This window comes from Jatropha curcas, chromosome 4 (genome assembly GCF_041381405.1).
Source record: "Jatropha curcas cultivar XTBG-Jc1 chromosome 4, XTBG_Jcur_1.0, whole genome shotgun sequence".
NCBI classification, from domain to species: domain Eukaryota; kingdom Viridiplantae; phylum Streptophyta; class Magnoliopsida; order Malpighiales; family Euphorbiaceae; genus Jatropha; species Jatropha curcas.
This window is the reverse complement of record NC_143154.1, coordinates 4122292-4148093: the sequence shown is the minus strand read 5'-3', so window position 1 is coordinate 4148093 and position 25802 is coordinate 4122292. Positions and strand designations below refer to the sequence as shown.

Genomic DNA, 25802 nt, shown 5'->3' with positions numbered 1-25802 from the left:
AATAAGGCAATTAATAAAAAAAAGATTACATAAAATAAATGTTACATCCTCTCCGAATAAATTTCAATTTTTCCAACAACATACAAAAAAAAAGAAGAGCATATTTTTTTTCTTTTTTATTATATATATTCATTTATTTAAAAAATAATTTTAGAAATTATATCCAATTAAATAATATTTTTTTTCTCTTAACCACAGGTGTCCCAAATCCATTAGGCTAAAACTAGATCCTGCTTGCATTAGGTCGGTCCGAGAAAAGATAAAGTGTTTCTAAGGAGTATTTGCTCTATTTATAAAGATCGAAACCTTAGCATCACCTAAGAGAGAAATCACTCATTCATACACTTACTGATATGAAAATGTAATTTTTGAATTACCTACGACTAAGACTATTTTAAGATATTCTAAATTTCACCAAGGACGATATCAGAAATTCTATTTTCCCCTATTCCCATATTTCTATTCCCACATTTATATATAGCATAGACAGATTATAAGTTGAAATCTCAAAACAATTGGCCCTTCAACTGTAGCATTTACAGATAGTCCACAAATTTGATTAAAATTTCCAAAACATAAATAGAAGTCTCATTTTCTACGATCTAAATACTCTCTTCTACCGCAGGATAGATGCATTTGTCAATTCTATTCCTATTTCTTAATTCCATTTTTCAATCCTCCCTCCTATCATCTCCCTTAATTTTTTTTTTTAAAAAAAAATATCTAGTGGAAGTTGAGGCTTTTATTTGGACCAGAATTGCACATTCCGAAACCTTCACCATGTTAATTACTATCAAGCGCATTGAGGTAATCTGAACTCTGATAGCACGTTTAACTCTATATCTTTCAGATTGAACAACCTAGCTCACTTGACTTGAGACCCAACGTGTTACACTAAAATATTTCCTCAAAATAACATGCATTTCCTATTTTCATCAACCCAAATAGCAAACCTAAAAGAATCCACCAAAGCATCGTCTTGACATATACCTTTTATATAAGACTATATGTAAACAAACAACAAAGATGATTTCTCCACTTACATGATTTACAGCTCTAGTACAAAGTCAGCCAGGAAGTGCAACTTTTGGCCATAACTATAGAAAATCTATACGCATCTCGTTTAGTTCATTCTGTTTTAGAGACACAAGCTGAAAAATGCAATTCAGTATAAACCTATGCGCAGCTCAGATTTAAAATGTGATTATGAATGGTTATGGCCCTTGGAGTTGCTCAATACTTCCTGCAGTACCATAGCGATTCTATGTGCCATGTGATGTTCTAAAAACATTTGTTTGACCCTTTGATAGCCTCTTTTCCCCATTGTCAGCCTTGTCTGCACATGAGTGGCAAGTTTGACCATATTTTTCGCAAGGGGAGTAACACCTTCTTTTCCGACAGGGTGCAATAAACCTGTTGTCCCATTTACAACAATCTCAGTGGTGCCACCTGCTGCCGTTCCCTGGAATCAATATTCATCCAAATCAGCAGTTAAGTTCAACATTAAAATCCAGCTGCAATATATAGAAAAAAAAAAAATGGATAGAACTTGTACGTATTTTAAGAAAAAAAAAGCCACCACATTTATTATGAAATTTTATCAGGATCACATCCAATCCCTTACCAATACAGGCAACTGAAATGCCATGGCTTCAATGGTTATTCTGCCAAAGCATTCTCCCCGTGCCTACATAAATTAATATAATTACAGTAAGTTCTTAGCAAAGCAAATGCAACGTTGAAGAATATCCAAAGAAAGGCAATCAGAAGAACAAAAAAGATACATTAACAAAATTCTAATGTCAGGTTTAAGATTTATACAATATATAAAACAAGATGTCTGTGAAGAAAATGTTATATGCCTTTTTATGCATCACATGACATGATAAATCTAAGCAACTCACAAGGCAGCTTCCCTTTTAGCAAAGTGAGACCTTTATATTCTATTGTTCTATAAGATTTTGCAACAAAACGTTGCCTTTTAAAATCATTTATGGCAATAATGTACTCAACCGGCTTGAAAGTTAAGCATCCATGAATTTAGGAAGTGCCAAAGGAAAACCTTGATTTTTGAATAATGGCCAAGGTTTTCTTGCCTCAACACTGTAGAACGAGACCATTTCATTACAAGCACAAAATTGGCAAAACTAACATAACCCAACCCTCTTAAGACAGCAGTGTTACAGATCCTGATCCCTTCCAAGAACAAATTTTTTCAAAGCATTAGCTAATGACTCTACAAAATTAAGGATATCCTAATATTAACTCTACCTAGATCAGATTTTGATTTGATGTCAAATTAGTCGGCATTTCCAAATGAGATATTTAAGGGAAGAGGATGTAGGGAGACACACAAGGGATTGTTGGCCAGCAACAAATAAGCCAATTCTGTATGAAAGATGTTTGTCTGACGTAGCAAAATACTACTTAATACCGAACAAAAACACGAAAACGCCATAATAACTAACTTAATTTGGGACCACAATTGAGTTGAATTGAACATATCCACCCTAGATTTTTAATAGAGATTGCTGACTGACCAACAAATGTGAAAAATTACAAATTATTGAAAAGGTCCCAAGGCACACACAAGATTAGAGACTGTATAAAGGAAGAAACAAAAGGATAAGAGTAATAAACTCCAAGAAACTACCTGCGAATTCTGAACAAGAACATCAACTGCAGCTAGATAAGGAGCTACAGTAAGAGTTTTATTCACAAAGTGAACACGATCTTGAAGCTTTTTCTGGATCACATAGTCCCGTAATTCTGTCTCGAACTTGGTCTGAGCAGTCACGTCACTGCCCACAATTACTGCATGCACTGATGGCACCTGCAGCTTCTTCCCTTGGATCAACTGCAAGCTCTCATAGAAAGAACGTAAAAATAGATCCTGTCCTTTTCCACGTGAAACACCTGGAATGATATGATATGATATGATTATTAATCAGGCCATAAATAGGTAAGAACTGGGTTGCCAATATTGAAAGACAATAAAACAGAAACATCTAAAGAGCAGTTATAATTCTAGGGTAATTAATAATAAAAATCATAACAATAAAGGAAAAGGAGATAGATTCCAATTTTATCGGGTAAAAAGATTAGAACTGGGTGGAATGATATCATATGATTATTAGTCAAGAAATAAATAGGTAAGAATTGGATTGCCAATATTGAAAGACACTAAACAGAAACATCTAAAAGCAGTTATGATTAGAGTAATTAATAATAATAATGAAAACAATAAAGGAAAAGGAAAAAGATTCCAATGTTATGGAGCAAAAAGATTAGAACTGGGCAACAATTTTTGGCATCGTCTTTGACATTGATCAGGACAAAACTGGATAATGCATTTGAAGTACAGAAGTGATTACATAGTGAAGAACATAAATTTGGAGTCAGAAGTGCATATGATATCATTAGCATGCAAACCATACTGTTAATTATTGCAAAGAGTATATCTTCATCTCGCACTCCAAGAGACTCTCGAATGTGTTCGCGCAAAACCCTTTTTGCGACACTATCTTCAGCAACTTCCATGAGTTCATTGCTATTTCCAAGCTGAACAACATAGGTTGCAGGCATTTTAATCCTACATAGAGAATATAACAATTATCAAAAGTGAAAGACATATGGTATACAAATTTTAAATTTTGAATACTCAAATTGGAAAATGAAGAAAAAATTTCATTAGATCAAAAGTTAATAAATGCTTGGAAAATACTGAAACTTAAACAATGAGACTTAGGTACCAAAGCAGCTGGAAATGAACTGAAAAAGAGGAAAGATACAACAATTTTACTTCGGAAAATTCTTTAAGAGGAGTAGTTATTACATGTCTTTTTCTAAAATGGCTAGATTCCTACAATTTGGATGACATAGAGTGATAATCGAGATCACTAGTTATTGCCAACTATAAGAGAACTATTAATGGCAGTTGTTCGCAACATTGCGAAAATCCCGAACACGCCATCAGAGAATGATGTAAAAAATAAATAAATATTTCTTAAAAAAAATAAAAATGGAGTCCCCTCCTCCTGATGTATTTTAAAAGGCTTAGTTGGAAACCTTTAATAGGAACGGTCTTTAAACCAATCTTCGGTTCAGGACTCACAACTACTAAGGAAAGGTATCAGGCACCCTAAATAGCTTTACCTCTCGAATCCAGATTTGGTTTAAAGGCCATTTCTCTTAAAGGTTTCCAACTGAGCCTTTTAAATTAAATTGAGGTGGCTACTCCATTTTCATTTTCTTGTTTAAAAAAAAAAAAAAAAAACTTTAGCATTTATTTTTTTACATCATTTAGTTAAAAAACTGGCATCAGAGTGGATTTAACCGTGAACAAGGCAGAATAGAGACAAAAAATTTCATATAGCCAACACCAACTAATTTGAGATTAAGGCTTAGTTGTTATTGCTGTTGTTTTATACCGCATTCAGGATTTCCAAAACATTGTGACAAATGCCAACAGGTTTTATGTTGAATAAAGGGGACCTTATCTTTAGTTAAAATTGTGATCTGAAAGGTAACAAAAGAAAAGGAAAAGAAAAAGCCCTTTGTTTGAACTAAATATTTTTTTGGACTCAAATATTTGTTAATATCAAGAAAAGCACTGATGCAAGCCACAAACAAATGGCAATATTACACAACAAAAAATATTGAACAAATATTATTTATATTATTCCATTATTTCTATCTCATTCTTTATATTGATACTCCAAAGGATCAATTTCAGCACTCAAATTCAAGAGTAAAAGACATTCTAAAAGTTCAATATAAATGCCTAGTGGAGGCAACATATGTATACTAGCAATTGAGTTTCCAAGAGATATCAGTTACTTCCTTTCTTCATCATAGCACTAGACCTGGATGGTAAGTTCAATTATATCATTCCCCTCACCTGATCCTCCCTCTTTTACCACAATACTCTCCTTGTCCCCTCATCCCCCCAGAGAAACCAATCCCCAAAACAGAAACAGACAATCCACCCTAAACTCACAACACATGTTGCAAGTGCTTTCTATTTAGTATTGCTCTTCAAAAGAGTTTAGCTCTCATAGCAAGCCAATCTGCCCCCTGCCCCTCTCCCAGTTATCTTATTTCTCACAATACCTAATTTGGTGCCACTAATAAACCCTATTTATACTCCTCTCAACATCAGTAGATCTCTTACTTAGTTTCACTAAAGTTTAAGAGGAACGAAGTAACAAACATGACCAAGAGCAACAAAAACAATTCAGTAATTGCTCACAGGGACTTCAAACCTCAAAGAATTGGTGGCGATTTTTTGATAATGCAGGATCTCTGCATGGCAGTGTTTCTCCAAAACATTTAAAAGAATTAAGAATAAAATAAATAGTGGCTCCAAGTGTGTGTGGTGTTCTCTCGATGAAATTAGACTCCTTAGCGTCTGCCTGTTTGGCCACTCTTCCGGGCAGTAGTGGTCCTTTGTTACTTATTTGTTAAGATGACGAGTGGATATGTGCTATCAGTTGATGGCAGTAGATCAGGGCGATGGTATATTCATTATGCTTTGTCTGAAATTAATTGAAGCTATTGATGACTTTATGATTTTGAGTTGATAGAAACTAGGCCTATTTTGGACACCTTTTGTTGACAACCATACCATTTATAAACCAGAGAAACAAAACAGTTCTTTGTTTTTTTAAGAGATGAAAACCCGAAACAGTACTAAATACAGCTCCATATTTTCAGGCAAGGGCAGTGTGGTTGAGTTCATTCTTCTATGCTTTGATAATTCAAGCAATCAGGAGTACAGGTTGTCTAAAAACAACAAAAACAAGTACTATAATTTATTGCCCCAGCATCACAAACACCACATCATGCAGCCCATGTGAAAGTGTAATAACCTAACCTTGCGTTTATTCATGCATTTGAATTTAAATTTCCAATTCCAATAATGAAATTTTAAATTTTAAATTCATGGATTTAAATCAAGAGGGGCTGGAAGGGATGAAATGAATAGAATCCATCAGTTTTTTTAGCCTTCAAACTTTTTTATAAATTTCACTCAAATCCAAATCCACAAAAATTTAGCAAATCCAAGGATCGGATATGTCCAAATCCATGAAAACACAACAACAAAGGCATATTGAAGGTATTTTAATGCTTGACTCTAATATTACAGCATTGATATCCATCACTTTAAACCTAAAAATTTTTTAAGCATATTAAGAAAATTAAAATCCAAACCACACAAAAAAGACTATAAAAATTGTATAACAACTAAGAGTAGAAGTTATCATAAGTGCAGCAACAACATATATGAGCAAATCAAAATTCTACCTCAAACGCTCTTGAGTCCTATTTTTCCAATACTGTGCTGTCACATGTGAATCAATCATAGCACCGGCAACCAAAGGAAGGTGCTTGACATAATCCAATTTGAAATAATGTCCACGCATTTCATGGATCCACCACAACAATTTTGGAAGAACACGAGGAATGTGTTCCTTCGGGACTATATCCAGCCATTTCCCAGCAACAGCAGTATTCAAAACAACCATATCAGCTTTAAGAGCATTACCTATAGCTTCTTGACTTCTTGGAGGTAACACCTAAATGTGCATACAGTAGTATAATAGAAGCTTTGAGAAGAGTTACCAAAAAAGAAACTTTCATCAATAGAAGATAAACATAGGCAGAGCAGAACCAAAACGAGCAGACTCATTATCATAAATGGACTCGACTAAAATAACAACATGAATATAATACCAAAATAATTAGTATAGATAGAAGGAACTTCATAAGTTAACTATTTAAGAATAGGGATTGAATGCCAAGTCATTTAAGAAATATTGTGCTAGAGCTAAAAGTACAATTTCTCAGCTAAATATGCACACATGCTGAAATTTAAGATGAATTAGAAATACAATACCTGCACTCCTCGGACTAGCATCTTTTGCTCTAAACTGTATATCACCTCATCAGTTCCTGAAGATTTCTGGATGGTAATCCAACAAACTTCAGCACCAACACTTCTTAATAGAAAAGCTAACTCCATCAGCAACAGTGGTCCACCTGAAAAAGAAAATGCATAGAATATTAGCATATCAGCAAAAGTTAAGCAGAAATAATATGAAACAATTACAAGGGTAAAAAGAATGAAGAGAGAGAGAGTTGTGATGGAGAAAGTAACATACATGCACATGCTACCAAGAGTTTATTCTTTGGATTGGATTGAAATATGAAAGTCGGGATATATACGTAAATAACAACATAATTTTAGCCGTATACCTGTTATCATAATTCCTCATAGTACTAAATAGGAAATTTCATTATTAACTATAAGGAAGCCTGACAATATTTTCTGAATTATAACCACCACCACAAGTTAAGACGACCTTAACAGTTGAGGCATGCAAATGTTTTTTTTTTTTTTTTTTTTTTTTTTTTTTTGAAAGTTGTCTTAGACATTAAGTGTCAGATTATTTGTTCAATGCACTTATTATGATAAGGATACTCTCATATCCCAAATGAAGCATGTCGACAACATCAACAGTGTTTGGAAGGTTCCTCCTACAAGTGGCAGTACACTGTGTACTGAATAGAAGTTAAGAAAAAGCATACTTCCAAAGAATATAAAAATACCGACAAGACAAGTATAGCAGAAATCCAATGCATCATTTGCATGTCGTAGACGTGAACGACAAATAAGCCTTTCAACATTCATGCCAAAAAGTTTGAGATTGATAAGCAATCCAGCCAACTAAGGATCATCCTTAATCCCTATTACAAATAAGTGCAGTGCTGAAATTTCCCTTGAGAGAAGTAGAACTATGAATTCTTTTAGTAAAGGTGGCTTAATCCATGCATTAAAAATGTGTACAAGCATGGGTTTCTCATGAAATGGAAAGATACGGTAATATGCAGAGGCATTTCCTAATTTCAAACAGTTCACACTGTTTTCCATCAATGGAATTGAACTTAATTGGAATTCTACGATAGAAATCATTTTATCTTCAGAATCAATCAAACAATAGGGAGATGATATATGTTCCTCATGCAGCAATAACGCAACTTTTTTTTCGTCCTTTCAACTCTTCATCAAATCAAACTAAACACTAAACTGAAACAGCCCACTGATTCTAACACAATGACTTTATATATCAATGCATTTCTACACTTGCCAAAATTTAATCATCAGCAAACAGTCACTTATCTGGCTTATAACCTTAAGACTAACCATTTATGAAAGATATACACATATGCTACAATATATGGCTTCAGAGGCTGATATTAATGCGATAAACAGAATTCACACTTTAAAGTATGAATTAAAGAAGGAAACTTTTTAATTAGCATGCATATTTAATTTCCATGAACAAAAAGTTAATTATGTTTTCATGAAGCTTTAATTAAAAAAAAAAAAAGGAAAATAAAGGGAAAAGCCACTATTGTCAGATACTCTGCCAAAATCAGGTCATAAAAGAAATTGAAAACTAACTGCAGTTCAACAAAAAAAAAAATTATAAACTCGAAACAATTAATATCACTTTCTTCTCAAAATACAAAAGCTGAGCTACAAATAAAGATAATACCAGATAAAGATAGCTCATGCGAGACCAAGAGAACAAGCTTGGACTTCATGAAACTAAGAGGATTATCAGTAGTAGCTTTGATTGGCGAAGCAGTAATCGAGCGAAGTGGTTTTTGAACAACTTCAAATTGACGATCGCATGAATCGAAGGCGGTTTTCATTAAGAAAGCGATAGCCATAGAGAGCGAAAGCATGACTAAGAGAGCTAACAGCCATCGCCTCTGGAACGGAAGCCAACCAACAGCGTGTTTCGCCATTTCTTCGATTTCGACTTCTAGTTTTAGGTTTAGGTTTTGGTATCAGCAGTTTCTGCATTTTAGGGTTGGGATGAGTGAGGTAGAGATATGGCTTCTGTACATTTGGCTCTTTGGAGCAGACACTTGTATAGAGGTTTAAGGATTCGTTTTTTGATTTTGTCACTTTACCACTTTACCGTTTCAGAGACATCGATCCATCCGTAACTGCTACAATTGACCATGCAGCTGGTTAGCTCACTTCTTCGAGGTTGGCCTGGAATTTTTTCTTCTAATTTCTTTTTCCTAATTATAAATTTTAAACGAACTTAAATAATTTTTCTTTAATTAATTATAAACTTTAAACGAGCACAATTTTCGATTTTTAAATTTGAATCATACTAAAGGAGGCTTGATTTGAGTTCAAATCAACCTCAAACCAAAATTAAGCTTAAATATACTTTTAATAAATCAGGTTCGACCTCATTTGTTGTCTCACAATTTTATAATAAACCATATATAATTGTTAATTAATTTAATACAATTCTTTGAAAGAAGACAATTAGTTTTATCAATTCGACTGGTAAATCTAATCCGAGTCAGACATATCGATTCATCCTTAAATTATTTTATAAATAAACTAGAAAAATTCTACGAACCCGACTAGCTTGATAAATAACATGATAATCCGTAAGCGAATTAAACTGTTTGCGAGTTTAAATTTAGTGAGTAAAATGTTATTTATTTTTTACGTATTTAAATAATTACTAGTATTAAAAACGTGCTTTGTACGTTAAAACTCATTATACATATCCTTTTTTTCTAAATATAATTAAAATGGGACTAAACTCCTAATTAGAATGAGCTAAACCTATAATATTAAAATAATATATTTCTTTTTATTTCTCACTAATGAAATAAATTTTATAAAAAAAATTTTTATATTTTTTGCAAGCACCATTGGTATTCTTTACTCGCACGTATACATATGAAAACTAAATAAAATTAGCCTATCTTTTTATAACTATACTTCGATGAGGAAGATTAAAAAAATATAAAAATAAAGGCAATTTTATAACATGCATAAATTAATTAAGGGCAATTTTGACATTCCTAATGTTCCCTATTCGTACTTTTTTATATACTAGTCTTTTGTATGATGTGAGTTACACGTTGATTATACTCGTTATATACTTATTATATATATATATATATATATATATATATATATATATATATATATATATATCATAAGTTTTGTTTAGATTAAAATAAATACAAATGGTTAATTTGCATAATACTTTGCTATATTAATTACTTGTAATGTTACTTATTATGTACTTAATGTTATTTTTATATAATGAAGTGATCTTAGAATAAAGTTAAACACAATTCTTAGACCTAATCCTTTAGTCCATAATTTATAAATGCAGATTTTTAAAATCTTAATAGGTGTTCAAAAAGAAAATCAAGTCATCACTTAATCTCCAATTTCAACTCTCAACACAAATCAATATCTATATACAACTATAATAAAGAATAATAATAAACTATTTTTACTGCTAGGTCAAAGAAAAGAAATGAGAAGATGATCTGAATTGATAATGGAAATCACTTTGACCACAGTGAGAGTATTATTTAATTTGAACTAAGTCCATGCTTGGTGGTCGAGATATGTTTTCATAACTTGTTATCATTAGTAGATGTTCTAATGATCAAGATAGAATAAAAATGAAAATTGTTTTGTAATGGCAGTATGTATTTTGTTAAGCTCATGACCTATAGCTTTTAATACGAGTATATGAAGTGGTAATCAAGTTCTTAAATAGGGAAATGTGTTAAGCAACTCATTAAGTATAAATTTTAATATAAAAATCCAAGGTTCCCTTGATATGGCAACAACTAGTTGAGCCATCTACATTTGACTTTAACTTGATGAAAAGGAGATAGTATTGTATATTTAAATTTGGATAGAGAATGAACAAGCTACGTGAGCAGAATATGAGTTTTAAATATAAATTTAGAATTCTATTGTTATAACTGTCTCCACATTACTCTATTATTGAGCTTTGAAGATGATGGAATGAAAATTGATGCACAAATGAATAGATAATAAACTCCTTGTAAACATAAATAGTAAGAAATTGAGAAAAGATGGACCTATGTGTAGCCTGTGTAACAAGGTTGCTGCATTAGCTTTAGGAACATATTTTAACTGAGTATTAGAATTAAATAATTAATATTTTATTTTAGTACTTAATAAAAATATTATTTCAATTTCATATTTAGTTTTGAATAATGGATTCAAATTTTTACTATTTAGAACAATAGTTGTTTTTTTTATAATAAAAATATTTTTCATAACTAATCTCATTTGATCTTTAAAATCTAAAAAACGAAGATTAAGAATTCTTTTTTTTCAAAAATATATCATGGCACTAATTTATGTAACAAGTTACTAGATTAAAATTAATCCAATAGATTGTAATTAAAAGATTAATATCTAACGATATAATTATTCCTTTAATACAGAATATCATCGTTCTCCACCATATACGAATTGAAAAATGACACATCTTCGCCCCCGTCTCACAGCCATCCTCGGCCGCCGCTTCTAGTCGTCCGCCGCCAGAAAGGTGCCCATTCTCCACGAAAGCCCAGAAATCAACGACCAAAATCGGAACGATGTCGTGACACTACAGCTCCTCTCGTGAGGAAGAGGTGCTTCTGGCCAGCTTGGTGGCGGCATCGAAGAAATACGACTATACCCCACTCCAGTGGCCAATCTTCAGGTATTACCATCATCTTTCAGGCTCTATTCAACCCCAGGCCAACTTCTTCTCAGAGATAACAAACAACAAGTAATTGAAATGGGAATTTCTTATGGATTATTTCACTCTGCATTGCTTATAGATGGTAATTTCTGGATTTGGGGAAAAGGGGATGGGGGACGGTTGGGCTTTGGACACGAGAATCCTGCGTTTGTTCCTACGCTAAACCCTAATTTGGATAGCGTTCGCTGCATTGCTTTGGGTGGTATTCATTCTGTCGCCCTCACTTCCTTCGGCCAGGCCTTTTCATGGTCAGTACTTTTAATAGCGTCCTTTTATGAACTTGAATTGTAAAATATTTTTTTGAAATCCCTATATAAAGTTTTGATCTTTTTTACTTTACGAAGAAATCCATTGTAAGTTCCGATGTTTATGCAAGTAGTGCTTGACACTATGAAGTATTGGCTGTATTGCTATTGACGAGTTGCATGTATCTATTTCACTATATTGACCTGACCACGAAGTCGGTATACATAACTTGATAGTGTTGTGTCATTGAAATTGAAGTCTGTAGGGGTTATGGTGGTTTTGGTGCACTGGGACATTGTGTTTATCACAGAGAGCTGCTTCCTAGATTAGTTGAAGGCACTTGGAATGGAAAAATAAACCATATTGCAACTAGTGGCACACATACTGCTGCTGTTACTGAATCAGGTTAGTTAATCTTTTCTTATTCATGTACTAAAAATAAGGATTTTAATTTTCTATGCAAACCTTAGGAATTAGGATTTATTCCCCACAAAGTTTACCTGTTAGGCAGGAAATGGCCATGATTTTTTTTATCGTGCCAATTTGGTGATGCTTCTCTGTTGATTTCAGTAATCATTTGGATGTAGGGGAACTTTATACATGGGGACGAGATGAAGGTGATGGTAGGTTAGGCCTTGGCCCTGGGTGGGGCCGAAATGAAGGGGGTGGACTTAGCATCCCTTCCAAAGTCAAAGCGTTGCCTGTTCCTGTTGCTACTATTTCCTGTGGTGGTTTTTGTACAATGGCATTGACGGAGGATGGGCAGATTTGGAATTGGGGAGGTAAGGATGTTACTTCCTTTGGTGTGAAATTTATGTTCGTTTTCCTTTTCTGTATTGCAATATAGATTCAAGTATTTGATTTAATTTTGAAGAAAATCTCACGCACTAACTGTTGATTCAAATTCTTGCAAAAATCAAAAAGGTGTTGAAGTCGGTTGCTCGTTGCATTTAGTTGCAACCGATTTCAATTTTTCTCTAAATTGAGGCAGAAAATTGTTAAGATCTAATGTATGAATATGAATATTAACTGGTGTGATCTGTTGATGCATTGCTAATTTTCTGTGCTGGAATAAGTTTTTATTTGCTTCACATTTTTTATGATATTGAATAAACAAGCCTAATTTTAGCATTTTTATATTTTACTCAGCAAATTCAAACAATGAGCTTGGAAGAGGTGACAAGGTTGGTGGCTGGAAACCAAAACCGATTCCTAGTCTTGAAGGGGTTCGTATCATTCAGATAGCTACTGTGGATATCATTCTCTTGCTTGAACTGGTAAATGACTGCAAAATCTCATCAGTAAAGCAAGACGTCCAAAATTTTTCATCTACTTCTTTTCTGCTCCATTTAACTTTGCTCCCTTTTGATTGTCTAGCATAATTTAATACTTTCGTGATTCCTTCTTGCTTATTATATTAGATGAGGGGAAAGTTCTTTCATGGGGCTTTGGTGGACATGGCCAGCTGGGCCACCCTTCAATTCAAAACCAAAAAACAACAGCAGTAATCGAGTCTTTAGCTGATCAATGTTGGGATTATAACTTATCCCGAGTGGGGCCCGCGAAAAATGCTCCAATAATTACGTATTGGATATTGACGATCGAATCCACCAGAAATAATAATCACGGTAAAAATTAAATAATTACCGTAAATGTCAGATGAAAAATAAGAACACCAAGATTTACGTGGTTTACCCTTCAACTGTTATGGGCTACGTCCACGGGACAAAAACTTCGAATAATTCTTCTACTAAAAATAGTAGGTAGAAAAGAGATTACAAAAATAGTGGCACTCTAAGTGTTTAACAAAAACACCCCAAAAATTACAATCCTCACTATTTTCTCTCTTTCCCAATTTTAGGAATCCTTTCCTAAAATTATAATCTTCGTTTTTTTTTTTTTTTTTTTTGCTTTGTTTTTGTACACTTTGAAGTGAAAATCATTCTCCTTTTTATAGGAGAAGGGGACGCAGTGGACGCGTTAATCACGCGTCTACTTATCCTTTTTTTTTCTTTCTTTGTTTGGCACCGTCCTTTGAATAACAAAATGAACGTGCTTTTTTTTTTCTTTGTTTGGCAGTCTTTCTTTGACTGCCACCAAAACAAAAACGTGTTTTATATATTTTTTTTCTTTTCAAATGTGTGTGGGTCCCACATGTCGGAGGGACCCCACAACAAACTGGTATCAGAGCCTTTGGTTGGTAAATTCTGTCAATTTTCTACAAAGTTACTATTCACGTGAATAATGAATTTTGTGAATAGTGAAATTTTGTCAGATTCAGAATTCAACATGGCTAACGACGGGGCAATGATCAAATTGACGGATTCAAATTATTCAATGTGGAAATCCAGAATGGAGGACTACCTCAATTGCAAAGATCTGTATGATCCAATTGAAGGTGACAGTGCAAAGCCGGAAGAAATGAAAGAAAGGCAGTGGGAGAAATTAAAAAAGCAGACATTGGGTACAATACGCCAATGGATAGATGCTAGCCTGTACAATCACGTGAGAAATGAAAAAGATCCCCAAGTTCTCTGGAAGAAATTAGAGAATATGTACGAGGCTACGAATGCTCAAGGAAAAGTCTTCATGATGCATAAAGTCATGAATTTGAAGCTGTCAGAGGGACGATCAATTACACAATACCTGAACGATTTTGAAGGACTCGTAACTGAGTTAGCAGTTAGCGGTATGTCCTTAGAAGATGAGATGCAAGCATGCTTACTGTTGGGATCTCTACCGAATAGTTGGGATACTCTTATGGTATCATTGAGTAACTCAGCTCCAAATGGTGTGGCAACGATGTCTATGGTAAAGAATAGACTACTTAATGAAGAACTACGAAGAAGAGATGTTGCCAGTACCAGTTCACAAGCCCTTGTCACAGAGAATAGAGGTCGGAGTAAGAGTAGAGGTCCAAGGCATGTAAAGTCAGGTGGTAGATTCAAGTCCAGAGAGATGAGAAAATATTACCATTGAGGTAAGGAGGGTCATCTCAAAAGAAATTGTCATTTACTCAAACAGGAGCATGCAAACCGAAGACAAGAGAATGACAGAAATACATCTGCTACAGTCTCAGGAGAAGATGGTGAGGTGACTTTAGTCACTCGTGATGCAGATTGTTGTCATGTTGGAGATATAGATACCGAGTGGATAGTAGACTTCGGTGCTTCATACCACTGTGTTCCAAACAGGGAATACTTTTCCACTTATAAAGCAGGAGACTTTGGCACTATTAAAATGAGAAATAATAGTGTCTCGCAAGTGGTGGGAATCGGGTAATACTTTTCCACTTATAAAGCAGGAGACTTTGGCACTATTAAAATGGGAAATAATAGTGTCTCGCAAGTGGTGGGAATCGGTGATATCTGCATAAAGACAAGTGTCGGGTGCACATTAACACTTAAAAATGTGCGACATATTCCCGACCTTCGATTGAACCTGTTATCTATGAGCATACTGGATAAGGAAGGCTATCACCATTGTGACATCCTACCGAGTCGAGTCTTTGCATTGAGTTGAGTCGAGTTGAACCAAACCCGGTTGGGGTAGAATGGGATTATTAGAGGACTTACTTGATTGAGAGAAAAAGAGCAAAGAGTAAGGATTAGGATTTAATGGCATTAAAAGAACAAGTTTGGGTATTAAGTTATAGCCTTTTGACAATTGAGGTATCATTTAGTAAGTTTCCATCATTTATCTTGATTTTGTGATGACTTACCCGTAATCATCATTTTACTTTCCCATTGTTCATCTTTATGGTCATCTTCTTCATCTCCTTCATTTCCTTTACTTCTCCATCCAATTAGGCAACCTCAATTTTCTCCTAGTAAGTAGAATTACTTGCAGCTTTATGTTATTCAGTCTCTACTTGTGTTATATTGTAGATAAGTTGTAAGAATTTTGATGTGTATAGGAGAAGGGAGTTCAAAGAGTGTAGAGAAGAGAAGCTAGAACAGAGCTCAAGCTTTTTGGAGTAAAGGTTTGATATCTCTTGATTTTTATCATCTTCTTTGCATGAGAATTTGTGAAGTGTGTTGCTATTGAGACAATATATTGCTTCATGTTGGAGAATGGTAGTGGTGAGAAAACAGGGGAGGTATTGAGTTTATGTTGAAAACAGGGGAGGACTTCATCTTGATTTTGACCCCAGTTAATGATGGAATTGGGAAGTGTCATAGAAGAGTTATTTGTTCCTCTATGTGTTATCTTTGCATGGGTTTTTGAATCACCCAAATTGGATTTGTATATTGAGAGATATGACCAAAAGAGCGCAGACTGCGCAGGCTGGAAACGCGTCGCGACCTGGCACTGCGTAGGCTGGAAGCACGTCGCGCGCTCGCGACTTTGCACTGCGCGCGCGCGACTTCCACTTCAAACTCACTGACTCTCATTTTGCTCTTCTCGCGCTCGCGACCTTGTAAGACGCGCTCGCGAAGTTGGCCCTTGGCCTGGAAGCGCTCGCGACTTGCACTGCGCGCTCGCATAGTTGGCATGAAAACTCTCTGACTCTCAATTGGCATATTACGCGATCGCGACTCTCAAGTGCGCGCTCGCGTAGGTGGCATGAAAACTCACTGTCTCTCATTTGGCACACTACGCGCTCGCGACTTTCAAGTACGCGATCACGACTTGTGCCTGATAACACACTGTCTCTTATTTTCTGCATCTCGCGCTCGCGACTTCCACAGGCGCGCTCGCGACTTGGTTTTTCCTGCATTTTTGGACTTTCTTTTTCTATGTAATTGGGTTCTTTGCTCAACTTGTATGCATCCAATCATTTCAAAACAAAAAGACAACATTAGAACATGTATCAAAACAACATCCAAGCATGCAAATGATGTGAAATCACATGAACATTATAATTTATGAAGTGATGAACTATTACTATGATGTTGTGTTATACATTTGATATACCAACATTATGCTCCATTGAGGTTAGGTAGAAACCATGTCGATAAGGCCATGTCGCGACATAGGATAGCAGATCTGCGCCTCATACAGTTTGTTACTCCGGCTACAGGCCGTTGAGTGGATATGATTATATGGGCCATAGCAGCCAAGATATCATGATATGTGTGCTTATATGTGCCTTGTGTGCCTACATGATTCTTATATACAATTATGTGCTTTATTGTTTCTTTCCTTGTTGAGATATCCACTGAGCTTTATTTGCTCAGCGAGTTACCTGTTTAACTCGCAGGTTTTGAGACTGGTCAGTAGAGGGTCCGTTTACAACTGCTGCCGTTCATCTGTAGAAGACTCGGTCTTCAGGGTAGAAACTCATTTTGTTATCCTTTTTATGGCATGTACAGGGCACACAGTTGGGCCCAATCCATTTTGTAAACAGTATCATGTCTTGTAAATATTCAGTACATTATTACTATAAGCAATCTCAGCATGATATTAGATTCATTATACATTATGATTTCAGCATGTCAGTTCATTCAGTCAACCAGTTTGTAGCGTCTCGGCTCGGTTTATTCGGTTTTACGGGTGGACCGAGAAGGGATGTTACAACCATCATACAGGTGGCGGTAATTGGAAACTCGCCAAAGGATCTTTGGTGGTGGTGAGAGGAAAATTATGTTGCTCGCTGTATAAGACGCACGCAATAATATGTGCGGGTCAACTAAATACAGTTGAAGATGGTGCTTCACCAAATTTGTGGCATAGGCGGCTGGCACACGTTAGTGAGAAAGGGTTGAATATGTTGGCTAAGAAGTCCCTCATCCCATTAGCCAAAGGTAAAATAAACCCTTGTGGTTATTGTTTATTTGGGAAGCAACATCGGGTCTCATTTTTGAAAAGCTCTAGAAGGAGAGACAACAAGTTGGAGTTGGTACACTCTGACGTATGTTGTCCTATGGAGGTAGAATCACTTGGAGGAAGTAGGTATTTTCTTACCTTCATTGATGATTTCTCACGAAAAACATGGATATATTTGTTGCGCACAAAAGACCAAGTATTCAAGCACTTTCAGCAATTCCATGCAATGGTGGAAAGGGAGACTGGAGTAGCATTAAAGTGTTTGCGCACTGATAATGGTGGAGAGTATATCTCTAAAGAGTTTAGAGATTATTGTAGTCAGCACGGTATCAGACATGAAAAGACAGTTCCTGGTACACCTCAACACAACGGCGTTGCTGAACGGATGAATCGCACCATTATTGAAAGAGTCAGATCCATGCTCAAAATGACCAACTTACCTAAGGCATTTTGGGGAGAAGCTGTCAATACTACTGTCTACCTAATCAACTGACTACCTTTAGCACCATTGGATTTTGATATCCCGGAGAAGGTCTGGATAGGTAGAAATATTTCATACTCTCACCTGAGGGTATTTGGCTGCAAGACATTTATGCATGTTCCGAAGGAGCAGAGATCAAAGCTTGACAACAAGTCAGTTCCTTGCACTTTTGTTGGTTATGGAGATGAAGAGTTTGACTATAGGTTATGGGACCCAGTGAAAAAGAAAGTTGTCCGGAGCCGAGACGTAGTATTTCACGAGAATGAGATCGTGGAAGATACAACTTGTGAAGAATCCACAAGTGATGGTGTTGTTGATATTACACCAAGAAGCATTCTTATAGATAATGCCATAGGAGGAGGAAAGCCAGAATCAGAACAAGAAGAAGAAGAAGAGCCAATCGTAGGGGATCAAGAGACAACTGTAGATGATAACAGTGATGCAGAGGGTGTTGAGCAGGGGGAGCTAGAGAACCCCATCCCATCAGAAGGAGTTGAACCTCAGTTAAGAAGGTCAACCAGAGAGCGCCAACCATCTACAAAGTACCCTAGTTCTGATTACATTTTGATTACTGATGAGGGGGAGCCAGAGAGCTTCCAAGATGTGCAATCTTGCAAAGATAGAGATTGCTGGACAAAGGCCATGCAAGAAGAGATGAATTCTTTGAAAAAGAATGACACATATGAGCTGGTGAAACTTCCAAAAGGGAAGAGAACACTCAAGAACAAATGGGTGTACAAACTGAAGAAAGATGATGGCAACCTAGTGAGATACAAACCTCGATTGGTCGTCAAAAGCTTTACTCAAAAGAAAGGTATTGACTTTGATGAGATTTTTTCACCAGTTGTGAAAATGAGTTCTATTCGAGTTGTACTAGGTCTTGTAGCCAATTTGAATCTTGAGTTAGAGCAGCTTGATGTAAAGACTGCATTCTTGCATGGGGATCTAGAGGAAGAAATCTATATGGAACAACCAGAAGGTTTCAAGGTCAAGGGAAAAGAGGACATGGTTTGTCGCTTGAAGAAGAGCTTGTACGGGTTGAAACAAGCACCGCGACAGTGGTATAAAAAGTTTGATTCTTTCATGGTGAATCAAGGATACAAAAGGACAGATGCAGATCCTTGTGTATATGTTCAGAAATTCCCTGATGATGATTAGCAGGTTAAAGAGAGATTCGTCAAAAGCATTTGACATGAAGGATTTGGGATCGGCAAGGCGAATTCTCAGAATGGAGATTATTCGAGATAGAAAGTCCTACAGGTTATAGTTATCGCAGGAAAAATATATTGAACGGGTTCTAGAGAGGTTCAATATGAAAAATGCTAAACCAGTTAGCACGCTGCTTGCCGCTCATTTCAAGTTGATTAAGAAATCCTACCCATCAATAGAGAAAGAAAAAGGAGATATGTAAAATGTTTCATATTCTTCAGCGGTCGGAAGTTTGATGTACGCAATGGTGTGTACGAGACCAGATATCACTCATGCAGTTGGCGTTGTGAGCCGATTTCTGTCAAATCCCTAAAAGACACATTGGGAAGCAGTAAAGTGGATCTTCAGATACCTGAGAGGAACTTCAAAGTTATGTTTAACTTTTGGAGGTGAAAAGTCTGCACTTGTTGGTTACACAGATGCAGATATGGCTGGTGATCTTGATGAAAGAAAGTCTACATCAGGATACCTATTTACATTCTCAGGGGGAGCTATTTCATGGCAGTCAAGATTGCAAAAATGTGTTTCGTTATCTACGACCGAAGCAGAGTACGTTGCAGCAACGGAAGCAGGAAAGGAAATGCTTTGGTAAAAATGATTTTTTCAAGAATTGGGTGTGCAGCAGGAAGAATATATAGTTTATTGTGATAGTCAAAGTGCGTTAGACTTGAGCATAAATACTATGTATCATGCACGGACGAAGCACATTGATGTAAGATATCATTGGCTTAGACTTGCCATTGAAGAGAAGCAGTTTCAGTTGCGAAAGATCCACACAGACAGAAATGCTGCAGATATATTGACAAAGGTCGTTCCGAAGGAGAAGTTCGAGCTATGTGTCAAAGTAGCAGGGATGGAGAGTCCCACCATGTAGTCGGGAGAGGGAGAATTGTTGTGGGGTCCCTTCGACATGTGGGACCCACACACATTTGAAAAGAAAAAAAATATATATAAAACACTTTTTTGTTTTGGTGGCAGTCAAAGAGAGACTGCCAAACAAAGAAAAAAAAAAGCACGTTCATTTTGTTATTCAAAGGACGGTGCCAAACAAAGAAAGAAAAAAAAAAGGAAAAGTGGACGAGTGATTAACGCGTCCACTGCGTCCCCTTCTCCTATAAAAAGGAGAAGGATTTTCACTTCAAAGTGTACAAAAAAAAAAAAAAAAAAACAAAGATTATAATTTTAGGAAAGGGTTCCTAAAATTGGGAAAGAGAGAAAATAGTGAGGATTGTAATTTTTGGGGTGTTTTTGTTAAACACTTAGAGTGCCACTATTTTTGTAATCTCTTTTGTACCTACTATTTTTAGTAGAAGAATTATTCGGAGTTTTTGTCCCGTGGACGTAGCCCATAACAGTTGAAGGATGAACCACGTAAATCTTGGTGTTCTTATTTTTCATCTGGCATTTATGGTAATTATATAATTTTTACTGTGATTATTATTTCTGGTGGATTCGATCGTCATTATCCAATACGTAATTATTGGAGCATTTTTCGCGGGCTCCACTCGGGATAAGTTATAATCCCAACAATCAACACATTGTTTATATTGCTTGTGGAGGTTCATCTTCAGCAAGCTGTAACTGGTAAGATTCGTGTGATCTAAGTGGCCTTTTCTCTTTACTTCTAACACATTCTATTAGTTGATATTGTCTTACAGTATCGTGAAAATTTGAAGTACTGTGCTTTCATTTATCTTCATCAGCCCTAGATTGGTCAAACTGAAATCTTACATCTTAAGAATAATTGGTCACTTGCATTTAGTTGTGTTGAAATCGGTTGCTAGTTGCAGAGTTGGGACAAGTTTAAGGAATTGTACTTGCTTTGCTTCCTGAAGTTGATTTTTTTTATTATTTTTTTTTTATTTTGATGTCCTTCTGAAGTGCTGTTTTTTATTTTGAACAGAAAAAGGGAAGTTGTATATGTGGGGAAATGCCAGAGACTCTCAATTAGGTGTTCCTGGTTTGCCAGAGGTACAGCCATGTCCTGTTGAGGTCAAGTTTCTGATAGAGGATGATGGCTTGGGACCCCATAACGTGCTGTCTGTCGCTGTTGGCGCGTCTCATGCAATGTGTTTGGTTTCAAGATGAAGATGCTAAAAATAAAATCAATCGAATAGCTATAAGATGCAGATTCTGCAAGGCTACAGAGGTTGAATCTTTTGCAGCAGATCATTAAGGTTGATGCATTGTAATCATTAATGATCTGAGTTCAGAATGATTAGCAAATGAGAATTTTGCATAGACATATCGGAGGTTCTTTTGTTTTTATATCCGCAATGTCATTTACGCAACTCTATTTTGTATCGTAAGTTTGTATTGCATGTGTTTCTTACAGGTATAATTTTTTTTCGGCCAAAAGCAGAGCACATGTTTCTCACCACAGGTAGAGAGCTTGAGTTTCTTCCTTTTATGAATTGGAAGGGAGAATTGATGCAGAAAACTTCAGAAGTGATGAAATTTGATTGTAAGTTTCCTTCTATAGTTTCATTTGCAAAGATGAAGAGATGGCTTTCTGAATCCTCATCTTCATCTTCCTCAATCGTTCTCTTTCTTATGATCTTGTTCTTCAGTGGCTTTTTGAAGAAATTACGCACTGCAAATGCCCAAGACATCAAAGGCATTACTTATATTACCATAGAAAGAAAAACAACAAAAAAGAAAAAAAAATTAAGAGAGGGAGAAACTAAAGAAAGAGATAAAGTTCCAAGGTATACATCTAGTGCAGGTTGTTGGGACTCACCTGAATTAACCATCTTCAGATGTGGAAGAAAATTATAAGCAAGAGTATATAGGTTCTGGTGGAAAAAGCATTTCTTTATAACTCTGAAAATAAACAAGACCACCACATCAGCCCCAAACACTATAATCTCATGAAATGAGACGACAACTACAGCGCAAATAGATTCATTAAATAAAACGGCACCAACAACCTTGATTGGATACATAATATATTCATTAATTGATATTTGTTATTTTTTTTTTTGTTAAATTATTATGTTAAGGGTATTTTAGAAAATAAAAATAAATGAATTTTTATTAAAATTTTATTCTACACATAATTTTTTTGAATTTAATTGAATTTTTTATTTTAATATATATCATACCAAATATGAGAAATTCATTTATAAATAAATTCTATATTTATGATTCATTTGTTTCAAATACAGTGTAAGTCCAAGACAATATAACAAAGATTACTGATCCGAATAGGTAAAGAAGGAAGCAATTTTGAAAAAGAAATCCAATTTAGAGAAACATATAGAAAGGACGACGACAGAAAAGGCACAAATGGTAGTGAGGAGGAGCAATCACTAAATAATATAATGGGCTTTATAGAAGTTTCTAGATCTAACGAATATTACGTTAATTTAAGTAATGAAGATTATAAATAAAATCTCGATTACACTAGAGAATTAAAAAATTTAATCAAATAATATAATCAACCATATAATATAATTCACATTCCATTACATAGTTGATTATAGCGTATCAAACATGTTTTTAATTTTACAAATATAGAAATAAACTTTATTTTCAAAGGTAACTTCTTTTTTTTTTTTAAGGAAAATAGAGATAACTTCTTTATTACTCCATGTGTTCTTTTTACATAGGAACAATGAAATTTTCACAAAGGTTAAGAAAGTAGTTTTATTACCTTTTTTTGCCCTTTTTTTTTCTAATTTACCCCTAATATCTCATTTATTTCTCATTTAATATCAATATATGCTCTAAATTACTTTTTAATCTTAAATAAAACTTTAAATAATTTGTTTGAACGGAGGAAATACAAAAGGTAGCAAAAAAATAAAGTTTATGCTTAGGAAAATTTTTTTTTCTAGTCCTTGTTTGAGAAATTTGTATGAAAGTATGAAAATTTGTACTCATTTAATCTTCCAATTGTCTTTAGTTATTGAAAACGTATTTAAACATCACGCAATTTTTTAAATATTCGGATGAAGTTTGTAAGGATTCCTTTCAATGTGGTCAATCTGAAAATTTTGTAGTCTTTTTCTATACAAACTAAAATCAACGCTCACATCGGTCATACAAACATATTTTTTTTTCAGCAGAAATTGATGTAAAGTCAACCCATTTTTCAAAATTTTTTCACATTAAATGTTCATCTATGCTTTTATCTGCTACTATCTTGAGAATTTTTCACACTAAAAACTTTGTAAATGATTAAAACAAAGGTAAGAAAGAATTTTTATATTGATATGGTTCTCAAAGTTATCAAATAAGACAAAATTTTTTATATAAAAAGAACACTCAAAATGAAAAATTTTTCTATATATATTAAAAAAAAATGGAGGGAGTATTAAGTAAGTCAAAACCACTACCGAATTTCAATTTAATCAAATCAAAATTGAATTTATTAAAGTTAGAAACAGATTGTGATTAATTGATTTTTGGTTGTCAAATTTAGATCAAATCTGTGTGTTTATGGTTTGATTGGAATTCTTTTTTTTTTTTTTCAAAACAAAAACCAGCAAATTTATTTTAAAATTGTAAAAAGATTCTGCGAAATCAAAGATTATAAAAACAATTAATTTGCTTTTTCATTCTAACTTTCTAGGAATAAATTTTAAGAATTTTTATTAAACCCGTTTAAATTTTTAATGGTTCAATATATAAATTTAGTTCGTAAGCTTTCATAAAAATCTGTGATCCTTGAATTTTAAAAATAATATTGTGACCTCTTAAACTTTACTTCTTAACTTAATGGTCTCTAAATTTCATATTTTTATAATAATCTCACACTTCACTGATTGAAAAGTGAATAGTTCGATGTGGTAGGACAAATGAACTTCAAAAAGTTACATGGTTATTTTCAAAATGGAGGGGCTACAAAACTTATTAATAATATTTAAAAAATTAGATAATATATTTACTCATTGTAATAATAATAATTATTATTTTGAAATTATAAAATTAAAAAATATAAAAAGTTTCTCGAATTTCAATTTCAAATCAAAATCACTTGACCGAAACTGGTAATTCAGTTGAGATGCGTAACCATATCTATGTTAAATTAATCTAAATATTTGGACATCTCATCACATCATACGCATCTTTTTCTTAAAAAAGGTTTTTTAAAGTAAATTAAATTATTCATTTCAATCAAACAAACGAAGTCCCAGATTTTTTTGTCACTTCTAGCATCCTGTCACTGTGTGTGGTTATCAACCTTGAAGATAATGGACATGACAGCTCAGCTAACCATAGTTAGATTGGGACAAGCCTTCAACCCAACTTAACTTAATGGTGCTCGCTGAATATATAAAGAATAAAGTCAGTTTGCCCATAAATTTGGAAATAATATTTTAAATGGAGTTCCAATTTTTCGTTCAAAAGAAAACAAATATTTAATATAAATCAAAATATAATAAAAAAAGAATTAAATATTTGATTTAAATTAAAAATAATTAAAAGAATAAATAATAAATAATTTTCGAATCTAAAATCAAATATTTTTCTAAATCAATAATTTTAAATCAAATATTTTATTCAATTATTTTTTAAATCAAAAACAAGACATTATAATTTTTTATAACTATTTTATTTCAAAATAATTTTTCCTTTGCTAATTTTAAACTTAAAAACTTTTCATTAATTAAAAATTATTTTTATGAAAATTAAATTTTTTTATTTGTTGATATAAATTCAGATAGCAAATTGAACCAAAAAAAGTTGACATTTTCGAATAAATTTAGACTATGTTCGATAACAACTTTTTAAGTAGCTTTTAGCGTTTTAACACGTTATTTAAAATGTTGTTCAATAACATAACGTTTAAATTAACTTTCAGGTAATATAATAGCTTTTGTAAAAAATTAACTCATATAATAGCATTTTATTAAAAGCTATTCAAACAGTTAATAGTCAAATTCAATCAAAATAACTAATGGCCATCAAAACAGTTAATTTTATCGAATAAAACAGCTAATTTTACCGATATAACTCGTAATATTACTCTCAATCTGGGGGACAAATTAAACTTTACTGTATAAATATAATCATTGAATAGAACGGCACAAAGCTCTTCTAGTTCTTGTATTGATTGGCACAAAGCAATTTATATTTTTCTTGCTATGCACAAGTCGTGTAGAGTCCACTCTCCACCCAATGTCTGTGTGGACTTCCATCAGCCGCACAGCAACTTCTGTTTTTTTTTTTTTTTTTTTTTTTTTTTGGCACTTTTCCAAGTTTGTGGAACCGTACGTGGAAATCCACAATACTCCTATATAAAAAGTTTACTAATAATGGGTGGATTCACTATTCAGCATGGAGATAGGGCACTTGCCATTTCCAAATTTTCCATATTAAATTTATTTATTTTAATAAAAAAATCTATTTAATTAACTCAATTCACTATGTTCTAAATTTATTTTCAACTTTTTTTTTTGTCAATTTTACTTTCTTATTATGTGTCTGTGCGTGTATGCATGCACGTATACTAGAGTGACAAA

General features: G+C 34.0%; 1 protein-coding gene and 1 pseudogene across 1 annotated transcript; one reads left to right on the top strand and one right to left on the bottom strand.

The window, feature by feature from the left end:
* Positions 1–960: 960 nt before the first annotated feature.
* On the bottom strand, positions 961–9084 carry LOC105634614 (uncharacterized). Its single transcript, XM_012217493.4, has 7 exons — positions 8562–9084; positions 6899–7041; positions 6307–6578; positions 3438–3592; positions 2654–2916; positions 1625–1687; positions 961–1462 (listed from the first exon to the last, which is right to left on the bottom strand). The coding sequence occupies exons 1-7, from the start codon at positions 8815–8817 to the stop codon at positions 1205–1207; spliced, it is 1410 nt and encodes a 469-aa protein (XP_012072883.1). The 5' UTR covers positions 8818–9084; the 3' UTR covers positions 961–1204.
* A 2276-nt stretch (positions 9085–11360) lies between these two features.
* LOC105634631 (RCC1 domain-containing protein RUG3, mitochondrial-like) lies at positions 11361–21420 on the top strand (annotated as a pseudogene).
* The last annotated feature ends 4382 nt before the right edge of the window (positions 21421–25802 follow it).